This window comes from Vairimorpha necatrix, chromosome 3 (genome assembly GCF_036630325.1).
Source record: "Vairimorpha necatrix chromosome 3, complete sequence".
NCBI lineage: Eukaryota > Fungi > Microsporidia > Nosematidae > Vairimorpha > Vairimorpha necatrix.
Window position 1 is genome coordinate 1,177,000 of NC_088818.1, and position 25,259 is coordinate 1,202,258.

General features: G+C 28.6%; 11 protein-coding genes and 1 non-coding gene across 12 annotated transcripts; 7 read left to right on the forward strand and 5 right to left on the reverse strand.

The window, feature by feature from the left end:
- Positions 1-2,005: 2,005 nt before the first annotated feature.
- VNE69_03301 (aquaporin) lies at positions 2,006-2,755 on the reverse strand (the record flags this gene model as incomplete). Its single annotated transcript, XM_065473163.1, has 1 exon — positions 2,006-2,755. One exon carries the CDS (start codon positions 2,753-2,755, stop codon positions 2,006-2,008), a length of 750 nt encoding a protein of 249 aa, XP_065329235.1.
- A 1,556-nt stretch (positions 2,756-4,311) lies between these two features.
- VNE69_03302 (uncharacterized protein) lies at positions 4,312-4,797 on the reverse strand (the record flags this gene model as incomplete). Its single annotated transcript, XM_065473164.1, has 1 exon — positions 4,312-4,797. The coding sequence occupies one exon, from the start codon at positions 4,795-4,797 to the stop codon at positions 4,312-4,314; it is 486 nt and encodes a 161-aa protein (XP_065329236.1).
- A 74-nt stretch (positions 4,798-4,871) lies between these two features.
- Positions 4,872-4,945, forward strand: VNE69_03906. Its single transcript has one exon. It is a non-coding gene; the product is annotated as a tRNA-Ile (tRNA).
- A 186-nt stretch (positions 4,946-5,131) lies between these two features.
- Positions 5,132-5,782, reverse strand: VNE69_03303 (N-acetlyglucosaminylphosphatidylinositol deacetlyase (PIGL); the record flags this gene model as incomplete). The annotated part of the gene is made up of 1 exon (XM_065473165.1): positions 5,132-5,782. One exon carries the CDS (start codon positions 5,780-5,782, stop codon positions 5,132-5,134), a length of 651 nt encoding a protein of 216 aa, XP_065329237.1.
- A 5,860-nt stretch (positions 5,783-11,642) lies between these two features.
- Positions 11,643-13,385, forward strand: VNE69_03304 (uncharacterized protein; the record flags this gene model as incomplete). The annotated part of the gene is made up of 1 exon (XM_065473166.1): positions 11,643-13,385. One exon carries the CDS (start codon positions 11,643-11,645, stop codon positions 13,383-13,385), a length of 1,743 nt encoding a protein of 580 aa, XP_065329238.1.
- Positions 13,386-15,797: 2,412 nt separating this feature from the next.
- Positions 15,798-16,220, reverse strand: VNE69_03305 (uncharacterized protein; the record flags this gene model as incomplete). The annotated part of the gene is made up of 1 exon (XM_065473167.1): positions 15,798-16,220. The coding sequence occupies one exon, from the start codon at positions 16,218-16,220 to the stop codon at positions 15,798-15,800; it is 423 nt and encodes a 140-aa protein (XP_065329239.1).
- Positions 16,221-16,515: 295 nt separating this feature from the next.
- On the reverse strand, positions 16,516-16,782 carry VNE69_03306 (small ubiquitin-related modifier; the record flags this gene model as incomplete). The annotated part of the gene is made up of 1 exon (XM_065473168.1): positions 16,516-16,782. The coding sequence occupies one exon, from the start codon at positions 16,780-16,782 to the stop codon at positions 16,516-16,518; it is 267 nt and encodes an 88-aa protein (XP_065329240.1).
- Positions 16,783-17,181: 399 nt separating this feature from the next.
- On the forward strand, positions 17,182-18,666 carry VNE69_03307 (nuclear protein localization protein 4 (NPL4); the record flags this gene model as incomplete). Its single annotated transcript, XM_065473169.1, has 1 exon — positions 17,182-18,666. One exon carries the CDS (start codon positions 17,182-17,184, stop codon positions 18,664-18,666), a length of 1,485 nt encoding a protein of 494 aa, XP_065329241.1.
- A 172-nt stretch (positions 18,667-18,838) lies between these two features.
- Positions 18,839-20,050, forward strand: VNE69_03308 (mitochondrial protein import protein MAS5 (MAS5); the record flags this gene model as incomplete). Its single annotated transcript, XM_065473170.1, has 1 exon — positions 18,839-20,050. One exon carries the CDS (start codon positions 18,839-18,841, stop codon positions 20,048-20,050), a length of 1,212 nt encoding a protein of 403 aa, XP_065329242.1.
- Positions 20,051-20,652: 602 nt separating this feature from the next.
- Positions 20,653-21,807, forward strand: VNE69_03309 (histone-binding protein RBBP7; the record flags this gene model as incomplete). Its single annotated transcript, XM_065473171.1, has 1 exon — positions 20,653-21,807. One exon carries the CDS (start codon positions 20,653-20,655, stop codon positions 21,805-21,807), a length of 1,155 nt encoding a protein of 384 aa, XP_065329243.1.
- Positions 21,808-22,109: 302 nt separating this feature from the next.
- On the forward strand, positions 22,110-22,925 carry VNE69_03310 (serine/threonine-protein kinase aurora; the record flags this gene model as incomplete). Its single annotated transcript, XM_065473172.1, has 1 exon — positions 22,110-22,925. One exon carries the CDS (start codon positions 22,110-22,112, stop codon positions 22,923-22,925), a length of 816 nt encoding a protein of 271 aa, XP_065329244.1.
- Positions 22,926-22,960: 35 nt separating this feature from the next.
- On the forward strand, positions 22,961-24,142 carry VNE69_03311 (pumilio 23-like protein; the record flags this gene model as incomplete). Its single annotated transcript, XM_065473173.1, has 1 exon — positions 22,961-24,142. One exon carries the CDS (start codon positions 22,961-22,963, stop codon positions 24,140-24,142), a length of 1,182 nt encoding a protein of 393 aa, XP_065329245.1.
- Positions 24,143-25,259: the final 1,117 nt, after the last annotated feature.

The following is a 25,259-nucleotide window of genomic DNA, read 5'->3' on the forward strand; positions in this document are numbered from 1 at the left end:
ACAGTTAAATGTAAATAGTTATTATCCGGACATAGTTCCGAAAACCCTTCATAACCCCGCCAACAATCAGTAATAATTGTAGATCCAGGTGCGATTTTTCGTTTTATTAAATCGACAAGAGTAGTTCTTAATCGATTTTCAACAATTTCGAAAAAAAAAGAATTGCCGTCTCCTCTTACAACACCACCAACAGCCCAAACTTGGTATTGAAGGATTCTACCGTTATGGTTTTTACTTTTAACAAGCAATGTCTCGTCTATTTTAACTACGCAATTTAAACTCCTATGGTTTTGTTTTGAAGGTAGTGAAATAGGAAAAGAATACAGCGTTATTTAAACGCGTAAACCAGCGAGATATGGTACTACTATCTATATCCAATTCGATAGTAGATGAAATATTGCTTACACCTTTAACCATTCACACAGCAAAATTAAAAGATCTTCGATATCTAATCTAGAACTTTTAAAAATGCTTTCTTTGTAAATGTTACCTTTGTTTGAGCATTTTCTTCCATTTCGTCGTAAGTAACAACGATATTTGTCCAAATTATTTCTAATTTTGGTCATGAGTGTCATGCACTTATTGCACATTGGTACCTTTAATATATTTTTTTCAAGAAGAAAAAAAAATAATTCCTCTTTTTTATATATTAATTTTCTAAAATTCTTTATGTTCATTTTAGGGGTATAATTTTATTCCTTTTTTTCTTTTTCCCCTTTTTTTTTATTTTCCCCCTTTTTTTTATTTTTTTAGGGGGGAACAACATCGCAATTTAACCTTATTTTCTTTATAATAGCTTTATGTAGCGTAAACTTATGTAATAAAATGTTGAAAGAATACGTCAACACGTAGTATACATCGATTGAGCTTTTCTGCCTTATTAATTGTTTAAGCAACCTTGTTATGTTGTCGTATATAAAAAATTTCAAAAAGATATCTACCATGAAAGTGGAGATAGCGATTTTAGTTAACTGATAATATACTAGTATTGAGTTGTTTTTATGAGATATATCTGTTTTTAAAACTAGGTGAATTCGTCGTAATTGTAAACTCTGAAGATGCTTAGTAGTTGACTGGAAAAGGCGTATATAAGTGTTTATGTAATTAAAAATTTTAACTGCGAAGAAAATGTCTCGGCAGTAATGTCAAGCATATCTAGCCAAATTAAATGTCTTGATATGAGCACTTCGTCGTGAAAGTTTTTTATTAAATTTTCATTTTTCACAAATTTTTTTTTGTCTTAAAAATATAGAGGTCGACTCGGCTTAATTAAATTTCCACTATTTTTTTCCAACTATCAACAAGAAAATTGGTTGTTTTAACTAATTTACCAATATAGCTATGAATAAAAAATTTGATTATAAATAAATTTAATTGATCACATTTCCATTCATATCCTGATCTGTACTTCTTAAAATTTTTATACATTGTATTAGATTGATTTTAATATCATGTTTATTTATAAAAAAGCATACGCCAGTCAACTATATAATAAACACATAGAAGTAGGCATTAGAGAGGCAAGACGTGAGATACGGATGATCATAAAATCGACAATATAGCTATAATAAGTAATCACAATATAAACGAGCTCTTACAATTACTTCGATTTTGGGCTTTATAAAAATAAATTTAGCCTTGCAAGAAAATAATATGCGTTTTTTGATTATATAATAAAAGTAAAGCAAATTCAAGAAGGTCTGAATAAATATGTTCATATAAAAAGATTTTTCGAGTGCAGGAGATGCTTCATTAATAAAGATATGTACTAAAGAAGAGGCTTATGTAGAATGGACGTTATTAAACATTACCAGGTAGTTAAAAGCTCGAATTTTAGACCCAATAATTAAAATAAATGTGTATATATATATATATATATATATTTTCTAGCAAATATAATCGTATAAAATGCTGTTGTTGATTGATTATTAAAAGTACTGTAAAAATATACGTAGACAATACAAGTCATTTAATGTATATGGAATTTATATGTTCAATGTTTTTATTAGAAAAGTTTATAAAGTATCAATGATTGTAGAGATCCGCCCAGTATTCCTCCTGCAAATTGAGCTAATAGATAAATATACCAATTATCCCATATTCCTGATAATATCATAGGACTTAAAACAATCCCAGGATTAAAAGCTCCACCAGAACTACCAAGGCCAATTAAAGCACAGAATCCTAATGTAAATCCAATGGCCAAGGGGGCTGTAGTCTTCCTCCCTTCTGTTAATTGTTCGTCAGGGTCTAATTGATCCCCTTGTTCATCTTTGGGAGGGCTATAAGGATTTACTCCTACAGCAAAAGCCACATACACTAGAATGGCAGTAAGAAATATTTCGGTAGCGAAAATATTCCCTCTATCAACATCATCTGATACTCTCTTGGGTCTAGCTATATCTAACTTATTTCTATATTTCCCTGGTAAACATGCTACAGAGCAAAGGCCTGCTATAATAAATCCGATTATTTGGAAAATTATAAAACAAATGCCTTTTAGAATTCCCAATTTTCCTAAACAAATAGCAGCAAATGTTATGGCCGGGTTAAAATGTGCTAAACAAATATCGCAGAAAGAATAAATGACGGCCAAGCCACTAAAGGCAACAGTAAGGGCGACTATGACAGGAGCAGCAGCTTGACCAGTTTGTGTAGAGGCGATTATAGAAGTAAAGACAGCAAATCCAAAAATGAAAGATGCGAACATTTCTCCAATATTTGCTTGGAGTTGTTTTATGACCCTTCTTACCATATTGTTTATGCAGTAATTTTCTTTTTATAAATCCATCAGTGAATTTGTTTACTAAGACAAACAAACTGTAAAAAGAAAGATCTAAATTTATTACATGTTATAAAGTAAAACTATAATAAACATACTAATTATATCAAAAATTACTGAATTCCAATCTTATGCATTTAAATTAAAAATAGAAGAATTAATCTTATAGATTATATAAATATATGTATGATCAAATAAAAAAATAAAATTTTGTTTATTGATATGCTAGTCTATATATTTTTAGAAGCTTGTTTACTATTGTGGCTTCAATCAGTTTAATTGTTTCCTTTTTCCGACCCCTTTAAAATGCGTTTTACTTAGTTATTTTTTCTCCTTTTTTGATGTCTTTTTCTTCTGAAATTCCCCCTCTAAAATGAGACCCTTTTTTTCTTTTATAAATCCACTAAGCTTTTATTTACTTCTTTTATTGCAAAATTATCTTGTGAAAACTTCACAATCTTTTTTCTTTTGTACTGTTGGTGTCATTCCTCTATTGATCTACCTACTACTTGTAAAAAGCGCCTTTAATAGAAAATCAGTCACATTCAAAATATTATTTTTCAGTTTGATTCTTCCTCTTCTGGATTTTATATCTCTATATTTTTTATTTAATTGTATGTTAAATTATTCTTCTTATATTGTCATTTCTCTTACAGGTCTACTTTTTATTTTTATTCTAACTAGTACACTTGCATTTGATATCGCTATTAATTTATTAAGTTCACTTGTAGTTCTTTTTACATTTGTAAAGGTCTTAGAATATGAAGTATTTGGAAATATGGATGACTACACATTATACAGTACAATAACAAGTCAAACTAGTGAAAATTACTGGGCGGCTTTCATTATTTGTATTTTTAGGATCGGGTTACAAAGAAACGCTTTCTATAATGAAAATTCCCAAATTGTCAATCAGATGAGCATCTTCTTTTTTATGATTTATACTGCTTTTTATCTTTTTATAGACATGAAAAGTACAATCAGAGAAGGATATTTTGGGAATCAATATAATTATTTGACATTTATAAGCATTTTTTTAAGTATATTGTGGCTATTTTCGCTTGATAAATTATCAGGTAAAATGTGTCATAAATATATTATCACATGTATAGGTATCTTGTGTATTTATTTTATATTTCCGAATTTAGAGCTTTTTGGTGTAAGCAGAATTGAGTCGTCATTGTATTTTATCTATTTGACACTTTTTATCATACTCATTTCATTATATTGTTTTTTACAGGTAAATAAATATTACAATATTGAAATCTTAAGACAGAGAAGAGAGAACAATAATGAAACATCAGAAGGTAGAATATTTACAAATGATGTTTTTTTAGCATTCTAATAAAAATATAAACATAAAAAAATTTAAAATACAATAAAAATTTTATCGTGTTTTTGTAAGCATATAAAAAGTTTATACAGGGAAAACCTCCAATATTTTGTAAATTTAATAGAATCAAATAATTAGATTTCATTTTTTCAGTTGAAAAAATTTATAAATTAATATTGTAAAAATTTTTATTTTTTTATAAATGATTTTTTAATAAGTTAACACATTTATCATGAAATGATAAAACTTCCTCTTCACTTAAAAACTTATTCTTTGGTATTTCAAATCCCAATTTCCCACAGAAATCACAAACAGTCGTCTCAAAATTGAAAAATTTTACACTTTCTTCTAATAAATCATTATGTCTTTTTTTTATTAGAAATTCATTTAGCTCTGTATTTCCCGTATTCACAGAAATAAATCCATGTTTTTCATGTTTAATTAGTTCAATATTCCCTATTGTATATTTTATAAAATCTCCGTCTTTATCTTCTTTGACTTTAACAATTTCATTTTTATTTCTGAAAACATTCTTAAGTTTTATAAAATTTTTATGGATGTTTAGAAGATTATTTTTAAAATGATCAGATGAATTATAAACAGTTTTGAAAGTATTAAGAGATTTTAAGAAGTCTGATATGTGACAATTAAGAATATCTTTTCTATTAAAATTGGCGTCCATGGAAATGAGGATAATACAAAAAACAAATGTAACAGCATCCTTATTGATCTATATTTGAATTTTGTATTTTATATGCTCTGGTAGCTCAGTCGGTTAGAGCGTCGTGCTAATAACGCGAAGGCCCTGGGTTCGAATCCCAGTCGGAGCAATTTTTTGTCTAATGAACATGGATGGTGTAGGTTTTTTATTTTTTAAAACTAAAAACATTTAAACTAATCATATTATGATGACATTTTTGTATAAAACTAGAAGTTTTATTCTAAATTTAAATCAGCCAAAAAAACTATGAAATCTAGGTTAAAAACATTAGTATAGATTTTTTAAATAATTTTTTTTAATATGAATTATATGAAGTGTAACTTGAAAATATTAAATATAAATATCTAAACCATAGTAATTGACTTCTATGGTAGGTCATCATCTTCATGACGCTAAAATAATCCTTAAAGCCTAATATAAACTCTCTTTCACCTAACAAATAATTACAAAAATATTTCTGGAAGATATTTTGACTTTTTAAATACATCGTCTCAATTGGAAATTCCTGACTAAACTTTTTTGCTGCTTCGTAACACGACTTGTGATTTTTATGACCTGAGACGCCACATTGATCAAATGTTATTAAAATATAAAATGGGTTTATAAGGCAATTATAAGTTAATACATTTGTAATAACTTGTATATCCCAATCTTCATTATCAAATAAGTTATACATAGTCAAGTCCCAATTATAATCTAGACAGAGAGATTTTAGTTCGTTTTCTCTTGTATAATCCCATTTAAATAATGTGTCACCTTTTGATAGACACAAGATGTGGATTTTGGATTTGAGGTTTAACAAAGTAGGAGCGAAAAACATTGATTCGTCGTCTGGGTGAGCAATCAATAAACAGTAGTTTTTATTAGCAGGTACATGAGAAAAAAGGAACCTTTTATAGTTTCTAAGAGTAAAAAACACGAAAAAAACAGACAAAAATATTATCATAAACAAAAGAAGGGGAGAAGCATAAAATTCATATATATATATATGTTGTTTTCTTTTTAATATTAAAATTGAATTTGATTTTATGAAATATATATGATAGTTATAATGTAAAAATTAAATTTAGCAAGCAATGATGGCAATGTATATGGAGGCATATGTCTACTACTCTTTACACGGCATTGCTGCATATGACTTAAATATAACGACGAAAACCCAAATTATTTAGTTTGAAATGGCCATTTGAATTGTAAAAAGATAAAGATATATATATATATATATATATATATATATATTAAGATTTATATATTTTTGTATCCCTCTATACAATCAGTATTTGCTTTCATGCCTCCTTACTTTTTGCTTGTAAGTAAGAGGATGGAAGAACCCTTATATAGAAATCTGAAGGACTTGGACCTTGATCGTCATCTGACTGATACTGTAAAATTATTACTAAAAAAAAACAACCCCATAAAATTTGATGACAGCAAGCTCTGTTATATTCATTAGACCTTGGCTAGAAAAACATTTTTTATTTATACCTCAATTCGTGTCAAGTGACCTCACAGCGGAAATATTTGACATAAGGGTCTCTCAATCAAGAAAGATAGAGAGACATTATCTGTATATCGCACACGACTCCTTACACCGCCACATTATCAGCCCGGCATAATAAATCATACAAATTGCGTTTATAAATCTAAATAACAGCTTATGAAAGTATTATAATTCGTGTAACATTATTTATGATAACTGCCCAATATAACAGAATACAAAGAATTAAATTGAGATGTTATATTTTGCTTGTATATTCATATTTGACAACTTAACAATTTATTCTATGAAGTATTATGCAATACATATATATATATGATTTATAAAAAAATATCTAAACAAAAGCATTTTTACTTTCGTTTTTTATATGATAATATATTCTTTAAAAACAAACAATTTCATTTTAATGGAAATATTAAAATTGATTTTTAAAAAATAAACTATATTAGAAAACTCATACAATAATAAATATAAATGGTACCGGAGTTTCCAGGCTATAAGATCCTTATAAAAGAGACCATGGATCTCTTTTATGGGTGTATGTCTTCTATTGATATAAAAATTTGAAATTTTTTTTATTTTTTTTGAAAATTTACCCCCATAAAAAAAATCTTACACTCTAAAATAAAAATTAAAAGGATTACAAAAATTGCGTGAAAATAATGGCAACATAAGTATGACTGCTCTCGAGTTGCAGATTACTGTCAAGTTTTCAGGTTAAGAGATCCACTTATAGAAGAGACCATGGATCTCTTCTACTAGTATAAAAAATCCATTTCAAAAAGTCGTAAAATTCGACTTTGGGGTGGATCTCTTACCCGTAAACCCCCGTGATAATAATAAGGAACTTATCTGAAGACTTGCTTTTTAATTTTTGACCAAATTCACCGATATTATTTCTTTTTTTACTACCGTATTTTTTATCTTAATCGATTATTTGACGCACTCTCTACTACTTATAAAGGCCACTACAAAAAGAACTCAATTTAAGTATTTTTGTTTTTAATTTTGTTAACATCCTTTTTACGACCACCTTATCTACAATAAAGAAAATATTGATAGAATTATGAATAAATTTTTTTTTAATTCTGTAGGGAATTTCTATCATTTGATCCATCTTTGGCAGGCATTGTATTTGAAATTGTTTCATTCTTATCAGTAAAATCGTTATCATATTTCCTCATACACGTTTGTATCTGGGGCTTTCGTCCCATAACTTGAAAGAAAACTTATTTGTAGCGGGGGGGGGGGGTTCTTGCAAGTAAGAGGCAGGGAGAACCCTTACATAGGGACCAGGGGGATTTGGGTGTGATCCTCATCCAACTGGTACTGTGGAATTTTACTCACTAAAACTCCCTTCATACAACTTGCCGGCGCGCAACCTCCGCCGTATCCATTGGACTTTGGCTCCAGGAGAACACTTTCCATTTATACCTCAAATCGCGCCCAGAGAGACCTCACAGCGGATATACTTAATGGCATGGTTATCTATAACCCCGAGGAGAGACATAATCGTACTGATTCAAAGGTCCCTACAATCATCTGTATTTCACACACGGCTCCTTACACGACCACATCCCCAGCCCGGCGTTTTTTTTTTATTGGGCTGCGTTGACCACCAGTCTCCCACTAGTTTCGGCCACCGTGTTACAGAATCATGTAGTATAGGGTCCACGAGACCTTCTATTGCCCTACTTCGTCTAGTCTCTTAGTTCGCTCTAGGATCCCATCTAGAGTGCACCAGCCATGGGCGCCAACTAGGCTGTACCCATTAGATACCTTTATGTATCATTAAGTCACCAAAGGGCGATACTGCTTTTTGGCTTTGAGGTGCGTTTCTACACTAGATGCTAATCCCCTTGTGGCTGGGCACACACAAGTTTCATTGAATCTACTTAATGATTATCGTGAACATTTTCATCATCTGAGTTGTTCCGACTGCATCATAGAAAGTATAAACAATTTTGGTGCCCCCGGGAATCGAACCTAGCCATTGCTCAATAGAAGCATTGCATTCTGCCACTGTGCTAAGGGCACCTTTTGTAGCGGGGGTATGGCGGTGTTATAATCATATACAACTTTATTAATAACTACTAACCATTTGTTATTATTATAATGCTTTTTTTAAGATTTTTCTGTGTGTAACGAGTAAGGGGTATTAGATCTCTCGACTTGTCCTGACACTGAGGATGGCGGGGTCTGCCATGAATAAACAAATATTATTTAGAAAAGAAAATTTAACTAATAATTTTTTTTTTTACTGTCTACCGATGTCACATTTAACTATAGCTAAAACTTAACGTTTGAGATTTATATTCTTACTTTGATGCGACTTCAACGGTGTTTATTCACGAAGCAGAGATAAAAGTAGATTTAACCCATATTTCACTACTCTAAATGCCCAATAGAAGCCGTAAATTTCACCGACATACGCACTCATATAGACACCATCAATGAATAATCTTTCGAAAGACTAATAGCGGCGACGTGCGAATTTTTTTTATTTAAGAGTTGTGTTTGAATATATATGATTTATTAACTGCAAAACTCCCTTAAACACACCCAGGTACACTAGAGTATAGTTATTTACATTTCGCGAAGTTTCGGTCTTGGATATTATGTACTGTAGATAGTTTACTTTGATCTTTATTTCATAGATTGAACCATGTTATCACAAGTCTTGTTTTCCAACTATTACATATTTTGTAAAGAGAATTTTTATACAACGAAAAAATTTAGGATTTCTTCCTTAGAGTATATTGTGAATGTTTGTCGCGTCCAAACTAACCACCTCACCTTTGATTATTTAAACAAGTTGATAATACTGATCTGGTTCAAACTCTTTTATTAGTTTAAAAGTGGATATTTCTTAAAATATTATAAGTATACTTTTTAATTTCTTTATAAGGATGTTGCCATAGCCTGGCGCAGTGGTTACGACTCTCTTGACTTTTTGGACATAGATTTAAATTCTAAAGGTATAAAAATTACTTAGCCGTTGACAACTTAAATTTTAGCCAATTTTTTCTATAATAAGCCCAAAAATATTAATGTATTTGTAGGTTTATTTACATCATTTGGATCTGAAAACGTTTAAATTTAGCAGTGAGTTTAAAAAAATACCAAAAGTCCTCGATAGGGACGCAGTAGCATTCTAAATATATATTGAAAATTGTTTTTTGAGTTAATTTATCATAAAGCTCAAATATTAATAGCACAGCTTTCCCCGGTATCGCTCATGGGATTCAGTTCTTCACAAACTTTGGGTTTTGTGGAATTATTTATTTTTTTCAACTTCAAACTTTAAGCTTTATTTCACTTTGTAGACACCATTTTTTAACAGTCGACATATTCGCTAACGCGCTTACAGCTCTGGCCTTTATCTCCTCTACTGCATCCTCTTGATCGTATCCTCGTCGTCGTTCCAAGATATGGACTCTAGAGTCTTCTTCATCACAATAGACTGGATATATGCTTCAAGATAGAGTTATATTTTCAGCTCCCTGATGTATTTTCTGTGATATTTGGACACAACTCCTATCCATGTCATTACATAAGGAACTATTCTTTTCCGGGATTTATGAATTAGTCCCAGTTCATTTGCAAAGAGGTCAGATTTTCTTTGTTTTCCATTCTCAACTATAGTAAGTCGATCCTGGTTGATTATACCTACTTCAACTATTAAAATTTCTTTCTTCTTCTCAAACACAAGAATATCAGGATTGCTATGGGTCACCTTTATATTAGTGGATATTCTCGTATCTACTCTTATTTTGCAAGATCATTTTCCATGATCTCTTGTACTGTTTGTCCACGTATTTTCTTTGTCTTCTTAACCCATATTTAATACATAGTAAGAGATGAATGCATCTAACTACCTCGTTGTATCTTTTCATATAATTAAAACCTAGCATTCGTTCACTTTGGGTAACTAAATGATCTATGCTCTTCCTATGAGATCCACAACGGGAGATTGTCCCGCTTGTCCACAAAAAATATTCCTATCCTGTAGGAAGTAGTAAATTTCTTCGGATCTAGCCTGATTGTTTCTTTCGACTAGCTAAGAAGAAGAGTCCCTAATGCTTACTAAATCATTGATCCTAGCTTTTAACAACTTTCCATACTTTTTCTATATACCAATTTTGTTGTGAAGTGCTTCTTTTTGAGATTCTATTTGCATCTTCTCGGTTATTTCTCCTACAAAGCTATACTCGATCCTTAGATACTCGTATATTGTAAACAAGTTGGATTTGTTCTCTGCTTCTACTTTAAGTATCACTGCCCGTCTTAGTGAGCTATTACTAGATCCATCTAATGAGTTATATACATATATTCAGAAGCATATTTTCGCTTTTATCTTCGATACTTATGAAACTTCTTCCCATTTCGGATCTAGGTTATACATATATATATTTCATACAAAAACTATGATATTATTTTTTTACTTTTTAGAATTATAAATCTATTTTTTCTTTTATCTTTTTTCACTTTTTAGGAGCATACAATTAATTTATGGAGATTTCTGCTTGAGTTGCCTCAATATTAAAATTTAAACATTTATTAGAAGGTTTAATTTTTTATCCATTAAAATCTATTTTTGTATTCTAATACACTTTGTGCTGATTTAAGATTGTTATCTATTTTGAATTTTTCGTATTAAATTAATGATTTAATGGTGTCCTATATGAATAAACTCATTTTTTTATGGTTTAAAATTGTAAAACTAAGTTCCAAAAAGGCGTCCGCACTATTTTTATATTTACCAGAAAAAAATTTAAAGAGATTCATCATCTAAAAATGGTAAATGTAAAAAAATATAGTGTTTTTTATTAATTTAAAATGTAAAAATTCATTTCGTTAATTATTTATCTATTTATAAACAAATTTTATCAAATCAAGAAACACAAAAGTGTTTTTTTGATTAATTTATATTTTGTCCTAGTCAATTTTCAATCAAAATAAAAAATAAAAATGCAAAAAACTAGTATATTCGTTTATCAAAGTGAAACAAGACATCTACATCTGCAATTTAAACAAAATAAAAAAAATCGATTGTATAAAAAAGTAGACAATGTTTAGTAATGTCAAAATGCTAAAAAATACGCCAAGATTTAACTGAAAGCACTTCGAAATCTGAAATCTACAGCATTTAATACTTTATCTATTCCACATTTTTCTGACACACATTTCAATACTTTAATTTTAAAACGAAAAGAAAAAAAATTTGCATTTCATATTCCATATATGGCTAATTACAAAATTATCTTTTTTTGTATAAAAATAAAAACTTGTGTTACACCCCATGAATATGTTAAAGGTGTTATCATTTATCGTGTTTACTACACAAACTAATAAATTGATACTAAACAATGCATTTGAATATACCATAAAAAAATTTGAAAGTGGCGATTTTTCAAAATGTGATAGCACTAAAAAGTATGCAAGTGTATTTATAGAGTATTTTACAAATGAAATTAAATCGCACATTGCATATTACGATGAAAAAGGTATATCAAGAGATAAAAGTTTTTTGCTAAATTGCAAGGACAAAGCTTTAGACGTGATGCTTGAAGAATATTATACACTATTGAAGGACAATTTAGATTTTGAGAGTTTTGAATCAATCGTTTTGGTTTATAATGAAAGGGATTTAGAATATTGTATTAATACAGAAACACAAATTTATTTGACGGATTTTATAAGCGAAATCAGAAGAATAAATAAGCAACGAGAAAAAGGAACTTTGTTTTTTCAAAATATTTGTATTGACGAATATTGTGTGGAAACTAAAATTTGGGAAATGGTCTTTAATAAATATGTTTCAGGAGGCAATACAGTTATTTGCGGATACAATAAAAATGATGAATGTGACGGAGACGATATTTTTATGAGTATTTTGTTTGGAATAAACATAGGAAATGTTAAATATTTCTTTGAGATAAATGATAACGAATTATCAGATATTATAAGTACTAAAAATATATTTATTGATAAAATGTTGGAATTGAGTTGTGGTTTAATTGGCGTATCCAAGGAGTCTTTTCCTATGTTAATGGGAAATAATTTAGAAAGCTTTATCTTTAGACATTTAAAAGATAACAAAGGTCACTATCCATTTTATTTTAGTTTATTAAAAAATAATCAGTTTATGCTTTCAATGAAAAAAAAATTAATTGAGTTAAACAGGTCAGTAATGGCCATTGAAAACGGAAATCTTGTAGAAGAAGAAAAAGTTGAAAGGAATAAAATACAAAAAAGGATATCCGATATGTGTAATATACCCAATGATAAAAATTGTGAGGAAATTGTATTGCTATATTTTTTACTTAAAAAATACAATGGAATAGAACTTATCCTTCAACGAATTTTTGAAGAACCAAGTTCGGCGGATAATAGCATATTTATAAATTTATTGTATAAATTAAATTTTATCGAAAATGATGATACAAATATGAAAACGTACCAAGAAGAAATTAATAGGTTTAAAAAGCCAGAAATAATAGATTCCATTCTTAAAAAATTGTATGAGTGTAGTGATGAGGATTTTTATATTTTTAATATTTATTTGTTTGTTTTTGCAGAAGTATTTATTAATAAATATGAACCAACCGATGAAGTATTTATTAATAAATATAATACAACCGATGAATTATTTATTACTTTGAAAAAAATTAGTAATTGCATTAAAGATAAAAGTAATAGAAACAAGATCAATTCAATCACAACGAAAGATACATTTAATTTGGTCGAAATAATGAAAGAAATAAGAATAAATTTTGACGAAAATTCACAAGCCTTTAGCTATGAAAACATTAGTATGATAATATCTTCATTTACAGAACCAAGTTCAAACAAAATTTATGTCTACAAAACAGAATCTTTAACAAAATTAAGAGAACTTTGTGTTTTTGAAAATGCCAAATTTGAAGGAGTAATAGTAGAAAAATTATGTGAAAAGGTTAAAGCCACAATTATAAAAAAAGAAGAAAAAGAAGACGAACCTAACAAGGATGAACTAGGCAAGGGTACACAAGAAACGAACGAGAACTAGGGAAAATAAATATTATTCTATGAATTTTACTAATATGACTAGAAGTTAGTTAAAAGTCAAATTTATATTTATAACTTATAGTAATTTTTTCTTTTTATCATACATTTAATTCAATAATTACAGGGTAAAATTTTTATATAATATAAAAAATTTTTAAAGCCCCTTAATAATAGGAAAAGAAAAAACGATCTTTACCGATTTACGACTTTGTTTTAGTATTGGTTAAGATGAAAACAACCTATTGTTATAATATTGGATATGGTTGATTCATATTGTAAACCCCCTACATTCAATATGAAAAAAAAGGTACAGCTGACATACTAAGCTGCTTAGGTGATAGGTCAAAGCAAAATACTTTTAAATAGAGATCGTTTTTTTAAAAATTTAGTTGGCAGTGCAGACCATTTGACGTTTCAAGAAATTTTTAACGAGTTAAATACACGAACAAATGTAAATTTGACCATATTAATAATATTAAAGGTGTTTAGCCAAGTGATCTAAGGCTCTGGAATCAGGCTCCAATCCGCAACAGGGCGTGAGTTTAAATCCTACTTTCACTTTTTTTTTAATACGAAAATTAGATAACTGAGCTTAGAATACAACTCAAACAAAAGAAGAGCTAGTTAAGATGATTGTTGGTAGCATCAATGACATCAAAACTTGTTTTGATAAGAGGAAGCCTCTACTTGTAAGAATAGAGTTCTTAGACAAGATGATTGTACAACGATATATCGTAGTACAGAAAAGGAAAGGCTTGTAAGCCAGAACAGATCTAGAGAAATCTAGAAGGAAAAAAACACACTTTTACCTGGGGGAGGTATGGCATGCTGCTGATGCCGTAGCATTTACACTGAACTAGTTAGATTCTTAACTGACGAGGGGTCAGGCGTGGAATTCTCTTAGAACCCTGTTGAACGCAGGTCGCAGACAGGAATGTTTGTGGTTCTAATCCTAAAAAATACTCTTTTCCTACAAGCAAGGCCTTTATGGTATGCTGGTGTGGATCACAAGTTATTGGCTGTTGAAGTTTTTATTTGCTAAGTGGCTTTTCTTTAATAACAGCAAAGTTTTTTAGTTTTTTTTTTTTTATGCAAAGTAATCCTTGAACGTCCTCATTGTAGTGTTAACAACAACTATAAGAAAAATCCACATTCATTTAAAAACATAAATGTAAGCTCAAGAAGTGTCATCACAATAAATTCTCTAAGTCCTGACTCAACTCCTCCGTGTAATGCTACATAAGGTAGTGAAAATTTACATAAGCAACACAATATCTTGAAGCTATGAGTCTCATCCGGCTTATACTGTGAGATTCTTACTTGCTGTGATTTTTTCAGTAAGACTTGTCCGATATTAAGCTCCATTGTATCTAATGGACTTTGGCACTAGAAAATATCTTCCCATCTGTGCCTTAAATCGCGTCTAGAAATATCTACAACCAAAAAAATTATCACAAATGAATAGGAGGATCGAGAAGAGATATCCATTTGCTTACACCAAACGTCCCTTTAGTCATCTACACAGTGCACAGTTCTCTTAGAACTCTAGTTTATCAATTTCGCTTTTTAGGCTCTTTTATCGATGTCTCCCACAAGTTTTAAGCTGTGTTACATAATTTATTGAATAGGGTCTACGAGACCTTCTTGTCATACATCCTCTGTTTCTTTAATTATGCTTTTAGGAGTTGCGCCAAAATGCACGAGCCAAGATCTTTTTCTTAATTCAATACTCTTTTGTATGATAAAGCGAAGTAAATCTCTAGTAATTCCGAATCGTAGTCGACGTTTAAACTAGACGTAGTTCTTACGTGGCAAGAGACAGCTAAGTTTTGACAACCAATGTACTGGTAGGTGTTGGAATAAAAACATGAGATTATTAAAAAACAACGACACGATGTATTTGACATATTTGGAACTTTACAGTTACCGTAGATAAACTACGTAATTTAAAATGATTCGACCTTTATTCAGAGTAAAAACCTTTTACATGCTTTTCGAGAATCGAACTCTGTTCTTCATGTATCATCATAATGCATCTGAACACTAAGCCACAAGCTTTTAGTTTGATATTTATTCTAGCATCTATAAAAGCAATAAATAAAAAATTTCCCCGAAAAATTAATTTAAGAAAAAATATTTCTCATTCAGAAAAGCATTTATTGGAGGCTTCTTATCAATATTGGCCAGTTATTAGGATTTTAAGCTTAGGTTGAATTAAATTGAAAATTATTCAATATGATAATGGTTTTTAGTTTTTAAACAAGCAGGAATTAAGACATATTTAAATATTCTTTATTATCAATAAAAGACAATATAGTTAATGAAAGCTTATAAATTAATTCAAAATAAAAGACCGATTTTAAAATACAAAATGATAAATTTTCACGTTTCATTTATGTTGACAAAATTAATTTTAATCTTTTTTAAATTTTTGTATAGTTTTATAAATAAACTCATAAATTGCACATACAAGTATCAAAATGTATAAAACACACCACCAGTAACTATAAAATATCAATAATTTAACTATCATGCAAATAACAAGACTATCAAATAAAAGTGAAGGGACTCCTTTACCAGATAGAGATGTGCCAGGGTCTACAAGTTCTTCTATCTTACCAGATTTTATTATTTTTGGTGTGCTAATTTTAAATATGCAGAAAATGACAAGTAGTTCTGGAATGCTTGACATTACAAATTTGTATAAATCGAGCCTGTTATTAAAGTAGTAAAGAATTAATACGAGGACATTAAAAAAAGATGTACTCATTACAAGTGTCTTTTTGATAAAATAATTTGATTTGTGTATTGCTTTGTTCAAATCACTGCCTCTCATTGGGGATGTAAAAAAACAAAGCATAAAATTATGAAAGTAAAACTTTTTGATATGGAAAACGAGTCTAGCATAAATTCATGCAAAAAACTATAAATACAGAATTCTCGCATAAATTTATGAGTGGAAAATCATAGCATAAATTCAAAAACATACACAAAATTAATTTGAAGTGTTGTGCCCGATCAAATACTGACCAATCATATTTTTACAAATAGACAAATTTTCAAGCCTGCTACAAGATTTTGAAGATAAAATATGTGGAAATTAAGAATTTAAACTTATTATTTTTTATTTTTTAACATCCTCCGACTTGCATAGCAGAAACTTCTAATTCGTCCCCTTCCTCCATATTTCTCATGTCAGGGGTCTCTTCTAGTCCCAGCACTTTGCCATTAAATGTCAATCTAAGTTCCTCTGGATTTTTATGAACATTATCAGCAAATGTTTTCAATATTTTTTTAAAAGGGATGTTTTTCTTTACTTTTATCTCCAGAGTCACTCCTTCTTGGTCTTGAATTTTAAGAGTAATTTTTTCCTGGTCCTTATTTTCTTGTTCATCCATAACAAGGGGGTAAAAAAATTTCTTTTAAGTTTAATAGACAAATTAATATAAAAATACATTCAATGAGTTGTTTTGGATGTTATTAATATAGACAAAATATAACAGTCTTTTATATATATTTAGAAAAGAGAATTGTAAGTTAAGGGTATAAAAATTAAAATTTGACATAAGAGATTTTTTGGTGTCAAAATCACGAGTGTACAGAATAAACTAGTGTGTTTTATTCCCAATGAAACCGTCAATCTCTGTAATTTGATTTTATTTAGACACATCTAATTTCTAAAATAAATTACGAGACATTAAACAAATCTCTGTGGACTTTCAAAGAATAAGATCAAAATTATATTTTTTCTTAATTTTCTATAAAAAATGTCATTCCCGCACCCTTACAAATAAGAAATGATAATTTTTATCAAAGGACCAACAGAACGAAAAAGATTAGAAATAAACTCCCATGACAAATTATATAAAAAAGTCCAAGAAGCTTTCAATATAGAATCATTTAATTTATCATACGACGAAGATAATCAAAACAAGATCGATGAGAAATCTACAATTCCAGAACTAAACCTAAAGCAAGGTATGACTTTATATTTACACTATGAAATAATTAAAAAAGATATAAAACGAGAAAAAGATGATTTTATGTGCGACCACGCGTCAAATGCAATGTGCGCGCACTGTGCCCCTTTGGATCCCTGGGATGCCAAATATTTAGAAGATAAAAAGATCAAATATTTAAGTTACAATTCGTATAAAGAAATGTGTAAATATAAAAACCAGGATTTTATAATGGAAGATTATTCAGTGAAGAAATGTACTGATCATAATAGAAATATTAGATGTGTAAATTGTCAAGAGAAAGATATCTTATTAAATCCTCAGAGATACAGAATGGTAGACCATGTGGAATTTGATGACTCAAATATGGTCCAGAATTTCATAAGAAATTGGAGAGATACAAGAAGACAATATTTCGGAATATTAATTGGGAAATATAAAAATTATGATTTGGTCCCTTTGGGAAGGAAAGCACTTGTCTCTGGAATTTGGATACCAGAACAAGAAAATTATCCAGACGGGTTTGTAATAAATGACAAATTTGAAGATGACTTTTTATTGGACACAGGTCTGGAAATCTTAGGCATGATTTATACAGATTTAATATTTGATGGACAAATGACAAGTTCAAAAATGAAAGACGATTTATTTTTGTCTTCACTTGAAGTCGATTTTATTTCAAAAATGCAATTTATGTTTCCTAATTTTGAAAATAATCAACTTTTAAATTCTAAATTTGTCACAATCGTAGCAACTTCAAATCAGAATAATGAGATAGAATTAATGGAATACCAAGTCAGTTCTCAATGCATGGCTTTAACAAGAAATAATTTGATTTTGCCAACTTCTAATCCGAAATTATTTTACACAGAAAAAAATATTTTTTATAAAATTTTACAAGAAGACGGAACATTGAAAAATGTCAAGGCTGAGCCTTTTTTACCTGTTGAATATTTTATTGTAAGATTGACACATGGAAATAAACAAAATCCTCTATTTTTAAATAGTGATTTTATAAATAATACGATTTCTAATAAGAAATTGGCAGAATATTTTAATGAAGAATATTCTATTGAGAAGTTTTCTAATTTCAATTTGTTAATGAAACTTAAAAATAGATTTCGAAATTTCAATAAATTCTTAAAATGCATAATTGAGAAAAATCAAGAAGATTTTGATAAATTTCTACAAGAAGAAGAATTTCAAAATTTTATTTTGGAATTGAAAAAATATTTCAAAAAAGCTTGGGTTTGTAAAGCGTGCACTTTTATAAATGAGCAGAATTTAGAAAGATGTGAAGTATGTGAAACAGCAAATATATGAAATAAATTAAAAAAATTCATAAAGAAGTTTATTTAATTTATTGTTTTATATATAATAAACTTAATTCTGAACATTCCTTGTCTTAAACACATTTTAAAAATAATTTTATTTTTTTTGGAATTTTCTTGAATTTTTTTTTCTATAAATTTTTTACCCCCGAAACAAAATAAAAATGGCACATGATCCAGAAGGTTTATACGCAGTCTTGGGACTTCAAGCAGGAGCGAGTATTGAAGAAGTAAAAAAAGCTTTTACTAAAAAACAAAGAGAATGTCACCCCGATGGGCCACAATTCAAAGCAGCTTTAAGGAAATGCAAAACAGACGAGGAGAAAGCCAAAGTAGAAAAAGAATTTAAAGAGAAATCTTCAAAATGCAATCAAGCAAAAGCAGTGCTTTTTGATGAGAAAAAGAAGCAACAGTACGACATGGGCATTACTGGCGACTTTAGCTTTGGGGAAGGCGCCAGTGACATTTTCGATATTTTCTCTCAATTTACAGGCGGCTCTCGTAGGAATCAAGTGCATAAAGTTCAAGACATTGAGTACGAGTTTAATGTTTCTTTCCAGGAGTCTTTTATGGGGAAAGTGTCTTCTTTTAATGTGAAAGTACAAAGAGAATGTGGTAAATGTCATGGGAAAGGAGGAGACAATGTAGAGACTTGTAATACTTGTAAAGGAAAAGGGAAAGTAGAGCATCATAGAAGATTAGGCCCACTTATTACAGTACAAGAGAGCGAATGCCACACTTGCCGGGGGACTGGTCAAGTGATAAAAGGCAAAGTGTGCCAAGAATGTGCAGGCTCGCAATACGCGCAAACTAACGAAAACATTAGCGTGAAAGTCGAGCCAGGAGTGAAAAATGGAAGGAAATATGTTTTCACTGGTAGAGGAAATCATAAAAAAGGATGTGTACCAGGGGATATTGTGTTAATAGCCAGTATTACTAAAGATCCAAAATTCAAGAGAGTTGGAAATCATGTCTATTGTAAAATTGACATCCCTTTGTACACCGCCCTCACTGGCGGCCAAATTTTATTTGACCACGTAAACGGGAAAAAACTGCAAATTTCTGTAAACCCTTTCAAAGATCTAAAAAAATGTATTATTGTAAAAGGAGAAGGCTTTAAGATTGAGAATAGTAACTCATATGGTGATCTAATTTTAGATCCAAATATAGTTATAGATCGACATATTAATAAAGATAAATTAGCAGATGCACTTAATTTTATACCAGCGCAAATTAACAATCCTGCTTCAATAAAAAAACAGTCAGAATTTGGAACTATGCCAAGTGAACAAGAACAAAGAGAAAATTACGAATCTGAAGATTTCATGGGTGGGGGTGCAAGAGACTTCTTTGGTAAATTTAGTGGATTTTTCTAAATATAAAAATAAATTTAACTTTTTAAAAAAAAATTATTTTTTTTTAAATTTTGACACTTTTCAATATTTTTGTTGACTAATAAATTTTTACTTTTTTATTTAAAAATTTTTAAATTTTTTGAAGAAATTATAAATTTGATAAATTGATAAAATTTATATAAAAAAAAGAAACTAAATTTGCATTTTGAATTTATATTTAAAATCTATATTAAAATTTTAAGAGATACATTTATAGACAAATAAAATTTAAAAATCATTTGAAATTTTATTTTTTAAAATAAATATTTTTTTACTATAAAGGCATTCTGAATTAATTTGTAAATAATTTTATTTATTTAAAAATAAAATTTACATTTATTGAAAAAATAGAATGTTTTATTCAAAAATATCTTTCAGAACAAAATTCTATCTTAATTGTAAACAATAAAAATTTATTCTTTATTTGTTTACAAAATTCAATTTTTTTTTATTTTAAAATAAAACTCATATTATAAAGCAAAATGTACAATTATAATCTTAATAATGATAGAATGTCTTTTTTTATCTTCAATAACCTTTTCTCAAATAAAATTACTAGTAAAAATTTTTATACTCCCTTTAAAATGATTGACCAAAATTGTGACGAAATAGAAATTTTAGAAGAATACAATATTTGGAGGAAAAACGTGCCATATTTATATGATTTAATGTTCTCACATGCTTTACAATGGCCATCTCTTTCAATACAATATTTTCCAGAAAGTAAACGTGATGAAAAAAAAGAAAAAACATCTCAGAGACTGTTGATCACTACAAATTCAGAAATGACCGAACAAGAATATATTCATATTGCTTCTGTAGAATTTCCCGATAAATATGACGAAGTTCTTAGTGATGACTGTGGTGGAGATTTAAGTTTTAAATTTGATCAATCTATACCAGTTTCGGCTCCAGCTAATATTGTGCGATACAATCCCCTGGCTTTTCATTTATTGGCTGCACGATTTGATAAAAGCGAAGTTCATATTTACGACTACACTAAACATTTAGCATCAAGTACTACCGCCGAACCAGATATCATTTTAAAAGGACACAATGAAGGCGGATTTGGTTTGTGTTGGAATCCAAATATCGTCAATGAATTGTCTACGGCGGGAGATGATAAAATGATCTGCGTTTTTGATGTGCCCGAGTCGTCAAATGAAGCCACTTGTAAAATTAAACTCAAGAAACATACAAAGACAATTAATGAAATATCTTATAATTATTATAATGACTCCATTCTGTGCTCGGTAAGTGATGATAAATCTATTATTATTTGGGACACAAAGACTAAAAATCCTTGTTCTATAGTAAAAGAGGCTCATGACTCTGATATTTACTCAATACATTGCTCGCCGTTAAATTCATTTTTTCTTTGTACCGGGTCAGAAGACAATTCAGTCAAAATTTGGGACATGAGAAATTTAAATAGACCAGTGCAGAAATTATTGTCACATTCTAAAGGAGTGGGCAAAGTTCAATGGTCCCCGCATTCAGAAAGTGTATTGGCTTCTGCTAGTAAAGATAGGAGAGTTTGTCTTTGGGACTTGTCCCTTAGTGGGAACATTTTATCAAAAGAAGACGCCAAAGATGGGCCACCTGAGCTAATATTTTTACATGGTGGGCACACTTACAATGTCTTTGACATATCTTGGAATCCTGCTGAACCTTTTGAAATAGCCAGTGTCTCTGAAGATAATATTTTACAAATTTGGCAAGTACCAGAAAGAGAATAAAAATATGTTTTGATTTAAATTTAATTTAACTACTAGTTTTAAGATTTACTTTATTTTATTAGTCGTTATATAACGGAATTAATAAAAATTTTATCATGTATAAGGACAAAATAACTATTAATATAAATATATATATATATATATATATATATATATATATATGTAAATTTTCACTTATAATAGCATTTATCAAAATTGTAATATATGATAGCTTACACATTAGTGTTGCGTATTTATATCTACACATCTTTAAAATAATCTCTTTGTTTATAGATTTATCTTAATTTGTTTTTACCCTAAAAATGGATCTAAAATTTTTTTTTACAATAGACGATTTCGAATTGGGCAAACCTCTTGGCCGTGGTAAATTTGGTGAAGTTTGGATGGCCAAAGAAAAGGAAAAAGGCTACATCGTTGCACTAAAAATAATAAAAAGAAATTCAATATTAACAAAAGAAACTGCAAAACAAATTAGAAGAGAAATAGACATCCATAGAAATCTAAAACATGAAAATATTCTTAGAATGTACGGATATTTTTATGATTCCGAAAGATTATATTTAATTTTAGAATATGCCGGTAAAGGTGAATTTTTTAAGATTTTAAACGACAATAACGGTAAATTTTCTGAAAAATCTACATCGATTTATATTAAACAATTAATCAAAGCATTGATTTATATGCACAAAAACGACGTAATTCATCGTGATATAAAACCAGAAAACTTACTTCTTGGATCTGACGATAGATTAAAATTGGCTGATTTCGGGTGGGCGGTAAAAAATAAAGACAAAAAACGAATGACTTTTTGTGGAACTCTAGAATATTTATCACCAGAAATGTTAAATAATGAAATACATGATCATAATATAGATATTTGGTGTCTAGGAATATTAACTTATGAATTTTTAGTAGGTAAACCACCATTTGAAATTAAACCGCGATCTTTACGCGAAGCAAGACGTAAAATTGCAGCAGGTGACATTGCTAGACCGAATACGATGAGTGCTATTGCTTTTGATTTTATAGAACAATTATTAGTAAATGATAAAAATCAAAGAATGACACTTAATGGAGCACTTAATCATGTGTTTATTACTAAACACAATAAAAAATAAATGTAAAATTATAGAAATTTTTTTTGGTTTCCCCTATGAATGATTTTGAAACAGTAAAAAAATATTTTATAAATATCGATTTTGATATTGTAGATAATTCTGAAGTATTAGATAACGTGTATAAAGAAATAAAAGGATATGAAGAGAAATTAATTTTAAATCTTGAATCAGTTCCAAATTTTGAATTATTAGTTCAGAAAAGCAATATTCAACAAATAGAAAAATTTTGTAAAAATATCAATATTCATTTTTTATCATTAAAAAAAACTGGTTCCAAATTTTTAGAAGTTCTTTATACGAAAATTCATGAAACAAAAGATGTTAAAAATGATTTAATTTATAAAAGTGCTTTTTCTCCTATAGTTGACAATTTTAAAGAGATTTTCGTTGATAAAAATGGAACACATGTGATCAGAAAATTTTTTATATGTTTTCATAGCGAAAATTTACAAGTTATGAATAATTTTAAAAATGACATTATTGAAATATTAGAAAATAGCATTTCTATTGATGTTTTAATTACGATAATCCACTATTTAAAAATTGTTCCTTCTAAAAAGGTACTAAGAGTTCTTATTAGAAAATTTTTTAAGCCAGAATACATTTTTAACAAACTTTACACTTATATTTTTGAAGATATAATAAATTTAATAGATGAAAAAAGTTTAAAATTGATTTTTGAGACTATCAAACCACATTTTAAAGAATATATGAATGACAAATTCGGGGTATTTTTAATTCTAGCTTTAATAAAGAATTTTCCGAATGAAACAGAGTTTTATTTTTCTCAATGTGAAATTGGTATGAAAAATTCTAATGTACTGCTAAAAGTAACTGAAAATTTTTGTAAACTTAAAAAAATCGAAAAAGTCCAAGAAATTTTGACTAATTTTTATGGATTTAAAAATGATATTTTTAAAAATTTTTTATTGAACCACACAGAATCACCAGATACTAAGTATATAAATTTAGTTATTTTATTTATGGAAATGGATTTGTTTTATGTCAACGAAGATTTTACAAAATATTTTAAGGCTGAATGGGCACACAAGAAATTCGGGCTCAGTTTACTTTTAGGATTTTTTGAAGGTGGTGCTGACGATAAATTAAAATCTACTTTTGCTAAGGAACTGAATTTAAGTAGTGGATTAAATAAAAAGAAAGAAGGCAAAAAAATTTTCAGTCTCGTTAAATCGTACAAGAAATATATAAAATAAATTTAATTTGAAGAAAATATTATATAATACGTATTTACTTCTTTAAAACATTAGCAATAATTGTAAAATTACAATTAATATTTGTATATAATTGAACAACACAGTCTGAAAGTATTAAATAATGCATTTTAAGGAAATGTTTTTAAGTCTAAGATTTAGTATTCGGTGTAGATATTTAAAAATAGTTCAATAATAGCAAGTTTATTAGTAGCTAAATTTCGTTTAGTTTTGTTTTAGTATGATCTCGTTGAACGCACAATGTATTTAATTATACAGTAAATAGATTAGATTTATAGATATTTTTATAAACATACACAGAAAAAAAATTTAGAGGCACTTGTAAGTTTCTATTAGATTTATTAGCACAAAGACATTTTTATAACAAGTTTAAATTGAAATATTCGTTCGATTTTTAACACCAATTAAAAAAAAAATTCTTTAAAATTAAACTTGGGTTATATTGTGATTTTACTTGTATATGAAGATTATAAATATTATATTCTAGAGAAATATCGAATGAACAATGAAAAGATAATATATTTTTAATTTTTGATATTTTATAAGATAAAGGAAATGATAACACTATGGAACTTTACTTAAAGATTTGGGGTTGTCCATAAAAATTAATGGCATATAGTACCATAATGTGTAAAGGAATTTGCTACCATTTGTATTTTAAACCTAAGAAGATTACTCAAGTTTGTAAAACGAGCAAATATATATAGTAAATGCAATTTTTAAAGTCGCGAAGCATTCCGAGAAAACTTCATAAATGTATCTACAAAACCATTTTTTTTTTGCGAAGTGTCTTGGCATAGATTCTCATAAAAAGTAAATGTGCCAAATAGAGAAAAGTATCAACTATTGTAAATATATTGTGTTTTTTGCTACAACTTGGGCAGTCCGTTTATATCCGATTACAGTTTGAGTCAAAATGTACAATTTGATACGTAATGAATTATTTTTGCAAGTAAAAGGCAAGGAGAAACCTGACAAAATGACCAAAAAATATACGTATGATTCAAGTTTAACTAGTATTTTGAGTTTCTTACGCACTATAATTTCATCCATATAACTTTTTGAATTAGTATATCTCCTATCGTTCGGCTTTGCTTAG